We start from the raw sequence: 12,167 nt of genomic DNA, 5'->3' as shown, positions 1-12,167 counted from the left end.
AAATTCTCTTGTTTCTTCTCTTCTATTTATTCTATGCGCATTATTTGATTGCTTATGACTAACGCTGCGCAACGATCGCTTCCGCTGCACCAACATAAGTGTCTCTTTCAACACATGTTAACATTTGGCCTAGTATTTTACCTAAAAATATAATAAGTTCTTACATCATTAAACCAATATATTTTTGGCACATACTCTTTCTCTTTAATGATGATAAGTAGGGACAAATGAAAAAGTGTCACTTAATTAAAAATATTTTTTTTTTAAAATATAAATTAATATATTTATTGTACTTAGAGGATGTTGATTGGTTATGATGATTTTGGTGGAGAGGATCTCGTTCCAATTAGTAGCCTTATAAGATGCTTTCAATAACTACCTTAATTATTTATATATATTTAAAGTTGAAAATTTCTTTCCATTTAAAAGTTGAAATTCTCCTTCTTACAACAGGTAAAATTACTTTTTTTTTGCCAGTTATTTATATTTTTCATCTATACATACACATCTTAACATTTTTTATCAAACAACTTTTATAGTCCCAAATTAATTGTACATATAACATATTCTATTTCAAACGCAATAAATTTCATGTTTTTTTACAAGAATGTTCCGATTTTTAGTAAGGAATTAATCCATTTTAAAGGTTGTGGTTATCTCTCCCAACAATGTTGCTCTTAGGAATTAAACCATAAATATATAATACATAACACGTGAATAAAATGAAATTAATGGATACATACAATAAAATATTTAAATAATAGAATATGACAATAAAATATCTTCTCGTACTATCAGATAATTTATCTCCTCCAGTTAGTAAAAGTATGATATGTGTCTATCTTATTCAATTTTTAAAATATTTTATAGAAAATGATTAAATAAGACACATATCATAATTTTAATGGTGGTAAGGAAATAACTTATCCCCAACATATATTTATCTTGATAGAAGATACGCCTTTTTCCCTCAAACTAACAAAAGAAGTGATATATGAATAAAAATTGGTTTATAGATCTTATATGTTTTATCTTAATTAAGAACCTGTGCTTAAATCTTGTACATATAAAAACTCTTATTGAGAGAGTTGATCCGTTTTATATTTAAATATTCTCAAATGAAAATATATATCAAAATATGAGTATATATGTTGTATAAATATTAGACTTTAATACATATATATACTCACGTACATTTACTTTATTGATCCACAATATATTTTATAAAAATAAATGTTCACTGGAAATAGATTAAAAGGAATAATATAATTTTGCTTTAGGACAATTATCAATTTAATCCCTCTCTTGTAATGTTGATCACAGAATAATCTAAAAAAAGAGTTTTTATGAAAGATGATAAATGATCTTCTAGTGTGAGGAGATAATTTCTCTCCTTACATCAGTTAGGTAATGACACATGACTACTTTTTACCTATTTTTAAAATAAATAAAAAAAATAAAAAATAAATATAAATATCTAGTAATGAGTCCGAACATATTTTATTCACATTGTTGTTGTATGCACTATGCGGAGAAGACATTCTGACAAGGGAATAATGTATAGGGATTAAACTAGGTTATGACAACTGTCTATTAATATATCATTGACAAACTAGGTTATGTGTTAATCTTCTGATAAGTAGGTAGACTTGAATCTTGTTCCGACATAACCAATTTGGGTCTATAAATATTTTGAAACTTAAAAAAATTAATTTTTGAAATCCTTAACTTCTAATATCTAGCAATCAATTATAAATAACAGTAATTAGTTCATTAATGACTACGTACAACTCATTGACTGTAATCAAATCTATGATTTTCAAATTGAAATATAAATTTATACTATTTAGGAAATTTTAGATTAAAATCGTCATATTTAATAAATTAAAGATGAGTTTTAATTCAAATTTCAATTTTAGCATATTTACTATTCATTTATGATTCATTATAATAAACGGTATAGAAGAAGAACATGGAAGTATTGAAGATTTATGATATTTATTATCATGTTATATTAAACTCCAACCAATGATAATTCAATTAGAGTACCAAGTCAATAAACCACTAGTGATACTAATGAACTAATAGTTAAATTAATTAACTTGGTTTATATTAAAAATTACGAGAAAATCATAATATTAACTAATAAACGTTAACTAATTAAACAATAAATAAATAATTTTATTAGCTATCATAAATAAGTTAAAAATATCATCTAATAATGTAAGTTTTATATTTTAATTACAACAAAAATATACACATAAGTTTAATATTTAATGGAACAAATAAATTTTTATAAGAACATAACTTAAGAGATAACAAACATAACTACAAATAATAAAACTCTTAATTTTTATATCTAAAAACAATGTCGTTTTTGGTTATTTTAAAAATTACTTTTGTTGACTAAACCATTTCAACTAGTTTGATTATTTGACTAGTTTTAAGTTTAAATTGATCGAGGAGAACCTAATTATCTTCATTTTAATATATAATCAGTTAGATAAGATGTCATATAATCAATTTAGAATTAAACCATTAGCTAGTCTGACCAGATATTTTTGACACCGGCTACGATTCTATTTGAGTAGGATAGGCAAACTAGCTCTTTAAGTGTGGACTTGAAACTAGTACATAATCCAAACTTATTCAAAAAATTACAAAATGATATATGAACTTAAGTTTTAGATAGAGAAGAATCGATAAACCTCTAAAACAACAGGCGTTATATTTGCTTACTATGTCAATTCTTGATAAAATCTGTGCTTTAAATTCATAATCATACCATTTAGTTTAAGTTAAAAACTGAAGTGACTCTAGGATAAAAAAGGATATATATACAATAAAAAAAGGAAAATTACCTATAAGATTCAGAAATGCAGCATTGGAAATGGGACAACATTTTATTCAGGACCTTAGGCTAAATAATCAAATTCCTGAACCAACACATCTATATCTTCATCAGCTACATTATTAAATCCTACAAGATTTTCTTGAGTGCCCTCATTCAAAAAGTCTTCCCAAAATGCTTCATCAATGCCTTTATCTCTACTTTCAAGTTCAATTCCTTTCTCATCTATGTTCCTTTGGCTTCCACTTTGTTCCTTAATATCCATAGCAAGGTCAAGGTCAGAAACCTCAAGCCCTAATATGTCAGTGTATTCTTGCTCTTCAAGTTTAACAAAAGCTGAGCACTCTTCATGATGAGCATAACCTAATTCAGCTACTTCAACATTAACAATATCACTACTCATTCCTTGATCAATATTAAGCCTTCTTTTCTTGGAAATATCTTCTTCCAGCTCCTTTTGTTGAACCCATTGTTGCATGAAGTTAGGATTCTTCATTGCCCTTGCCAAGAATTTCATCATATGTTGCTGTTTCTGTTCAGTCTTTTGAAGCCTACTTTCCATTTCTTGAAGGGTGTTTCTTGTGTTCTGATGCTGTTGTCTGAGTTTCACAACTTCTACCATTAGAATTTGTTTGTCACGCTTCAACCTATCAATTTCAAAGTCTAATCCAAACTTCCCAACTTCAAGACAAGGAGCTAGTGCATGTTGTGGAGTTTGAGGTTGAGTTGTTTTCTTCCTCCTTATATTTTTCAAAAGATGCCTTTGTCCTCTTAGAAAACCTTCATTAGCAAACTCCCACTTGTCCGGATCAACCTTTCTGAACCCCTACACAAATATATATCAAACTCCTTCACATTAATATCAGTGTTTTAAATTACACTCCATAACTACAATTATGACAATAATATTAGTTTCAGAGTATCCATCACAACATCATAATCATGATATCAGACATGCTACATTTTCTCACAATTTTTCACGATTGCGATAAAAATAATGTAATCACAATCACGATTTAAAATACTATTCTTATATCTATATGCAAGTATTGTAGCAATGATGGTAATTTAGAGAGCTACAATGTATATGAGAAAAGTCTATAGAAACCCTTTCATGTTATATAAATTCTTATAGAATTCTTGCACATGTATAGGAGTAATCTTATTTGAACAAGAATTTTTATTTTAGTATTTGATACCACATATATATATATATTCATCTCCATCTCTCACTTTTGTTGTTGTTGTATGCACACATTTAAAAAATACATAAGAAAATAAAGAAACACAGCTTAATATCCATATTTTAATGTTGAAGAAATGATTTTTTTTGTAGATATATACTGCATCACTGCAGACCATAATGGCGTGTATCAATAGTGTATAATATCATATAATATTGTACCTTTAATTTGGCACCAGGAGAACTCAATAAATAAAAGGATCAAATGGGACCAGTCAAATCTACCAAATATTATAAACAAATAAGAAATGAATATAGGAGAGTTCTAGCACGTCAATGATGATAAGGTTACTGTTGAAGTAAAACCATTTCTCATGTTCTTGTACACTTTTAAACTTAAGATAAGATTACTGCCTCATCAGCACGGCAGTGAGATACATACATGAATAAAATCTCATCTTGTATCTTGTGATTATTAAAGAACTTACCAGGTTGGATCATGAATCTCTATACCAAGTACAGTTTTCTTTTAAAAAAATCTAGTAAAGATATTGAATTATTCATAATATAAAAAAGGTGACAAATTATGTACCCTAATCTATAAAACATCCTACTTCAATAACCTTCACTTATTGTGTCGTATACTTCATCAATACATTTTTATAGCATATCGAAATTATTATTGTTTAAAATATATAATTTATAATTAAATATGATATTTTTTAAAAATTCTATCATACTCTTAAAATATTTTGCAGATATCTCATATGCAACCAACTACCGCATAGTAACATTTAAGACTGAGAAAAACATAACACAATCAATTTAGTATAAGAGATAAACATAATATTCAATCAAGTTGACTTATAGGAAGAGAAAAAAGATAAAATAATATATGCATAATGTTGATCTTCAATTAAACGAGATTAGTTTTACTTCTTATGACAATATAAATTTTATTTTTGTATCTAGTGATGTCTAAGAAATATGTTTCTTGTTTAAAAATTCATATCAATAATTATATGTTTATTATATTTTATAAGTTTTATTTACATATATATTTTATATGCTTATCCTAAACTTATCATATTTCTCATTTACAAAAATGCGTATTGACATATCAGATATATATTATATTCGATACCTGTATTGGTCTAAATGAGAGTATGGGGTGCTGCAATGTTAAGATTTTGATAATCTCAATCACCAAAACCGCAGTTTTAGTGAACCCAACCTTAATCCCAATTTAAAAAGTTGATCCATATATACTTGTACAACATTTCAATCAACTAGAGAATAACAAAAAGATATAATAGATACACTCACATAGGTGTTAAGCTGTCTGACAAAGCTAGAGAAATTGTTGTGCTTGAAGTATCTAGGGAGAAGACTAATGGAAAATGCTTGGTGATCCCAAACAACAAAGCTGTTGTTCCCTACGCTCCATGAAATTATCTGATTAGTAGAAACATCTTCAACAATGTCATATGTTTTTGTAAGGAATGGTGGAGGACCACTTTCATGGAGCCCCTCCATTGGTTGTGGAACAACCTCTCCAAGAAACTCCTTCATTTGATCCATTTTTCTCTAAGTCTGTTTCTTTCTTCCTGAAAAATGATGGGTTTGACTTTGTTTTTGAACTTGTTAAGCTCTCAAGAAAATGTTGCAGCAGCCTAACCTAGAAAAGTAGTTATTTCTTCAGATGTTTGAAGAATGATAACAGATGAAACTTAAAGGTCTATATTTAGAAATAAAAGGAAGATCAGAATAGTAGTTTTACAAAGAAGTATTAGCTGAGAGAGAATGGCAGACAGAAAGTGAGTGTGTGCCAGAGAAAGTGTGCTTGAGAAGTGATTGCAAGTTTTGTGATTTTATCTTGTATGGGGAGAGTGGGGACAGAAGCTAGCTGTTAAGGCGTTGCTGGGTTTTGTTAAATATATAATTAGCTTTTTGTTTCTCTTTCCCTTTTATCTTTCTACAGGAGATATGATATGGGAAGGTGAAGTGCAACATAAATATGTATTAGTGGAAAAAGAATCATCTTCATTAATGAAGAGTCAAGTATCACATAATAATACATAAAAAATAACATGTAATAATATTTATTTTTGTTTATCATAAAATCATATTTTTGCCATTAAAAATATGTATAAAAATAACCACTTACATCTCCAGATGATCCTTATTCGTATTAGTGACCCACAAATACTTTAAATTGTGGCCAGTTACAGAAAACAAGTATATTGTCCAAATGGCTAGCGCTATAATTAAATAAAAAATAAAAAATATTAAAAAAATTTAATTAACAAGATGTACCGGAATATAATATAAGATATGATCGTGGACAATAAATATTTGTTCACGGTTATGATTATGATTATATTATGTTTTGTATCGTTATTGAACATAGCTTGGATTGGGCATTCGACTAGGCCGACTAAAAACCGAACATAAGACTAGTTTAAGCCACTCTTTAAACTAGTTATGGACTAAAATCAGTATGAACCAGTTCATTTTGATGACTTTGATTATAAAATAGGTGACTCAACCGATTGAACTAGTTTGACTCGGCCGATACAATCAATTTTAAAAAATATCAAAACAACATGATTTTGAAATGAAAAAATATATTTCTTTCAATTTTATGTATTTATGTCTATAATTATTGTAAATATAGTTGTTATTTGTTGTTCTATATGTTAGAACAAAAACATTGTTGTCTAATTTATTCAAAGTTTACCTCTACACTTTTATATATTGTGATTAAAGCATAAAACATGGTGGTATTTTTAACTTATTTATAAATTGTATTATAGTAAAATGTTGGTATTAATTGTTTTATGAGATACTTTAAGAATTTTAATATAAATTAAGTCAAATGAACAAATGAGTGCCTCACTAGTCTAACTATTGATCTAGTACCTTACCTAGTTAATGTCTAGTTTGAATTTAATAATACTGATATTTTATAATTATAGAAAAATAGTAGTGTTGTGAGAATCGAACCGGATGATATGAACAGTCTGATCGTTGACTGAACTTGAAAACGGGTTAGTTTGTAATCTTAACTAAACAAATGGTCGAACTATTTTGAATCGGGGTAATACCGGTCTGAATGTGATAAATCTGGTTAAATCACAATAATATGGTAAGTAAACTAGACAGTTCACTAAAAATTAAAAAAAAAATAATTTTGCTCTAATGTTTTTTTTACTTATGACGAAAAAATGATGGAGAGATGTTAGTTCAATATAATTATTAATTATATAAAAATTGACATTTATATATAATTATATATCTACATATAAAAATTGTTAATTATATACTAAATTATTCGGTTCGACCGATCGGTTTAACAGTTTAATTAGTTAAACCTACTACTAAACATCGTCCGATTTGATGTTCAGCTCAGGTTTTATAATATTGAAAAATAGTAGAAAATTACAACGATGTTAATTAAGATTGAGATACTCTTAAAATTGGGAAACTTACCACCTAAAATTGTTATTACAAAGTACAAATTAAAGCACTAATTCTACTATAACCTATTTTCTCCAACAAATGTGTTTTTTCTCCTTTGGAAACTTATTTCATCCCATAGTTCATAATTTTTTATGGTTAACAAATGTTGTTATAAATCATAACTATACTATTACACTGATCAACCAATTAAAATTCAAACTCTATAAAAAGATTTATTATATTTGATGTATTAAAAATATAGAATCTGACAAATTGCTAGTTTCATCATTAACTTATTTATGTTTTCAAGTTGTCATGTAAATTTTATAGGTTAAAAAAAATACATTTTGGAAATGGTTTAAAAATTTGTCCGTATATTTTGGAAATAGTCTGAAAACCTTTTTTTATCATTTTAGTTTTGTTTTCCCCTTTTTGCCTTCTTCACTCTACTATACTTTTCTTAGTCACCTTCATCTTTATTATTATTTTTAATATTTTCTCTAAGAATTTCTTTGGGAGTTGGATTTTGGAGAATATGAGAGTCATCTCATAAGTGTATTTCATGACTTCTAAGTCTTTTATTTCTCTTCCTTTCCCTCCAAAATCTAACTCCCAAATTAACTCTAAGTTAAAAAAAAATTGTCATATTTCACCTAACTCACCTAAGATGGCATTAAGGGCAATCACATCTTCACCGCTCTTGGACATGATTCATCAGTGAGATTCACAACTATTCACAACTATCATTCATTAGTTGCTACAGTCGTGAAAAGACGGTTTGAGAAATGATTTTTTGTTAAAATGATTAAATAGAGAATTTTGGTTTAGTTCCTCTTTCCAAAGTATGATTTTTTATTTAATTCCCGGTTGATTTGGCTTCCGTTATACCCATATTAGGTTTTTCATTCAGACTAGATATAGAAGACAAAAATCAAAACAAAGAAGAAAATTATGGGCCAAAAGAGAAAAAATGTAGAGACAACTTTCAAAATAATTAACATTTACGGGATCAAAGATATATTTTAAACCAAATTTATATAAGATGTTCTTTCACATATTTGTGCTTGCTCTTATGATCATAATTTCTTCTCTATTACTTTCTCAATGATGTACTTTCTTTACTCGTTTTTTCCTATGAGGATACAGGCCTCTTATTTATAGTATTTTAGAATATGTTCTTGAGTTTATTCAAGTGTAATGTCTTACATTTATGAGATGAGGAGTGAAAGAGTTCATAAGTGGAAAAAACATATGAAATTATTCTCTTCAGGTTTTCGTTCAAGACGTGATATCTCACGTGTAGCTTTCCCCTCTTCCCATATCTCGGTAACAATAGAACTCTACAATGGTTTGAGGCTCCCTGATCGTGGCCAATTCAACAAGTGCTATTAGAGTCGATGATTCAGCTTGGACAGGGTAGACTTAAGGGAGAGCGAACTTATAAGTGTGTGATACTCACACTTAAAGGGAGTATTATTAGGTTTATTTAAGTATGAGGTCTCACATTAGATATGAGATGAGGAGTGAAAGAGTTTATATATAAGTGAAAAAAACTCATGAAATATTTTAAAGTTTTAGTTCAAGATATACTATTTCACTTGTAGCTTTCCAGTCTTCTCATACCCTACTAACAATGAAACACCCTTATAGTAGGAAGCTCCATGACCATGTTGCAGTCCAACATAGGTTTCCATTTTTTCTTTTAGTAGATAGTCCCTGTGATTATCATTTCCAGTTTTTCAACTTTGCATCCTCATTTTTGTAGCTCTTATGCTCTTTGTACCACGTGAATGTTAGTAGTCTTTTCTATACCTTGAAAAATTGTGGGACTTTCTTAGACATTTATCAGTAAATTTTGAAAATAAAAAATCACATGAATTTAAAAATGGAATTATAAATTTTTTAATTTTGCTTTAAAATTTTCAAAACTCAACTAAAAAATATTCCAAATGGGTAAAATCACTATACTTAATGAGTCTAATTAGCAGTGTTGGAGCCATTTTACCATGAGATCGAAAATGGATCTTTGTTAAATATATTTTAATCGATAGAGTATTATCTTATTTTGATTTAGTTAGTTTTATTTTATTTAAATTTATCTATAAGTTATATTTATCTTATTAGTTATTGTTTGGACCGTTATTATCTTATCATTTATAATAATATTTGCCTATATAATAAATTATTTGAAGTGAGTGATAAAATTTTGCTATTTTAAAATTTTATATTATGAGAAGCGTTTTATACTCTGTGGCCTATCCTGTCACAATTCCATTGTCAACATGCATAAAATTTAGAACTCTTTTTAGCAACATCCGCTTTTGTTGTATCACCCTATTGTTGGTATTTATTCATATATTTTTTTCTCAACCACACAATTCCATATTACATTTAACATTTATCTAACTAAACAAACATCAGCATGTTTCATAATTCAATTTCTTTCTTTATTTATATATAATTATGATAATTTTTATACTGACAATTATTTACAATGGGACCATTTTGATGGTTATGATACTATTGTGTTTTATTTTAGTCGATGTTCATTTCAGTGATGCCTTTTATCTTATTGACAAATTATGTTAGTGACTTAGTGTTGATTTCTTTTCATATGGATGATTATTCCATTAGTGATTATAACAATGATTTCTCTTTTCATCAACGACCATTCAAGTGGTGCATTTTCTCCCAGTAGTGAATTATGTTACTAGTGAGTTCTTTTCTTATTGGTGACAATCATTCTTCGGATATTCTACCTACAAATTCCACATTTACAACATATTTCTAATGATTTTGTGGAACCATATAACTATTGATTATTTTCTTTTTGAAATGAATTATTTCTAATAAGCTTAGAGCTTATTAAGCTTTAATTATTTTGAGATAGTGTGTTAGATATATTTGGATTAATAGAGGATTATCTTATCTAGGATTTAGTTTGTTTCATTTTATTTGAATTTATCTATAGTTTATGTTTATCTTGTTAATCATTATTTAACTCATTATTATCCTACAACTTATAACAATTTTTGGCTATATAATAATTACTTTAGACAGACTCATATTTGAGTTTAAGCAGTATTTATATTAAACTTCTACACATCACCCCATCTTGGTCCAACAAAACTAACCTAGACCACTTATTTATTATAATCTAATATATTTTGACCCATTCAGTATAACTTGTCTTTTATACACCCGGTCTTTGATCCGCCACCGCTAATTAGTGATAACAAGTCTAATTAGTAATGAGAAGTAGATAGAAAAGACAACAATGAGTTTATAAGGGATCAGATATGCTGACACTACTAAAATTCAATTTAATCATTGCAATTGGCACATGTCCCTTATCTTCACTTTTTCCTTGATTAGATTATATTAAATTAGACAATTAGTAGCTTTCAGTGTCATGTTATTAGGACTTATAGTCTCTCTTGCACATAACTTTTCACAGCTTACTTCACCCAAAAAAAACACATCAGTTTAATCACCAACAACCCAGGGAATAATTCCTGCTTTAGCATTCACTAGAACTCATTCGTTCAATATATTGATACACAGCCAGGACCTCTATTATTAGGAAGTGCAAATATCCACGATGTCATTTTTTAAACGAAAAAAAGATAGCATCTCAAACATTAACTCATGCTTAATTATCAAATACGAACAACAATGTGTAAGGCTACACAATGAATAACAAGTGAGAGTTTGGGGTATCTCCCTAAATTATCAAATAAAAATTCTTAACAAAATATGTAGAGTTGTAAAATGGATTATTTCATTAATTTTCGAGTTGATTATATTGATTGAGTTAAGTTATAGGGGTGTTGGTTGTTTCTAGTTGATCTACTCAAGTCAACAAACAAACCAATTAATCCAACTTTAGAATAAAGTATCTCATCGTCAGATAAATTATCTTTTCCAACCATTAAAGTTAAGACGTGTATATTATTTTTTTAGTTTTTAGAAATACTTTGTAAAAAATATTAAATAAGACACATGACATAATTTTAATGGTTAGATATCTTCTGAAATGAGAAAATATTGAATCTATTTTATGTAATTTGATTTATCATGTCTAATCAATTAAAACCCAATTAAGTTTGACCCATACCTGTCTCACTTGTCCAAACTAGTTTTTATAACTTAATACATTATATATACTAGCGTGTTGACAGGCACTCCCATGCCTGTCAACCCGCTTTCCTATTGTTTGTAACGTGTAGTCTGTCATGTATATTTATGAATTATAGTACTTTTGTATATTAAATAAGAGTATTTCACAATTGTGTTTATTCGAGTGTTATAACTGAATACATTTATTTAAAATTAAACATTCAAATAGTTTAGTAACTCACGTTTATTTTTATAGGTAAACTGTATGATTAAGACATAATCGTTGAAATAAATCCTAATATAATAAGGTCTTCATGAAATGTTTGTGAATTGCATTCTTATTTTGTAATAATGATTACAGAAAGTAATAGACATGATAAATCGAGTAATGAATTTCCTTTGATATAAGGAAATTGAGAAATATTTTATGTTCAGAGTGTTGTTATTGAATATTGAAGCCACACTTTCGAATTATATTGGAGAATTCAAATTTTATATATTTTTATAGGAAAAATAAGATGTAATTTGGCTGATGTAGTGCAAATTTTTATA

At 27.7% G+C, this 12,167-nt stretch overlaps 1 protein-coding gene across 1 annotated transcript; it reads right to left on the bottom strand.

Moving 5' to 3' along the window:
* Positions 1–2,915: 2,915 nt before the first annotated feature.
* LOC109339526 (heat stress transcription factor A-6b-like) lies at positions 2,916–5,615 on the bottom strand. The gene is made up of 2 exons (XM_019576982.1): positions 5,361–5,615; positions 2,916–3,677 (listed from the first exon to the last, which is right to left on the bottom strand). Exons 1-2 carry the CDS (start codon positions 5,613–5,615, stop codon positions 2,916–2,918), a joined length of 1,017 nt encoding a protein of 338 aa, XP_019432527.1.
* Positions 5,616–12,167: the final 6,552 nt, after the last annotated feature.

Source organism: Lupinus angustifolius, unplaced genomic scaffold (genome assembly GCF_001865875.1).
Source record: "Lupinus angustifolius cultivar Tanjil unplaced genomic scaffold, LupAngTanjil_v1.0 Scaffold_79_71, whole genome shotgun sequence".
Lineage (NCBI taxonomy): Eukaryota > Viridiplantae > Streptophyta > Magnoliopsida > Fabales > Fabaceae > Lupinus > Lupinus angustifolius.
Note: the sequence above shows the minus strand (reverse complement) of the source record. Positions and strands in the feature narration are given on the sequence as shown.

Excerpts from the sequence above, each read along its gene's own strand:
- LOC109339526 (XM_019576982.1), bottom strand. The coding sequence starts at position 5,615 with ATGGATCAAATGAAGGAGTTTCTTGGAGAGGTTGTTCCACAACCAATG. Across the intron at positions 3,678-5,360 it reads TCAGACAGCTTAACACCTAT|GGGTTCAGAAAGGTTGATCC; the intron begins GTGAGTGTATCT and ends ATATTTGTGTAG.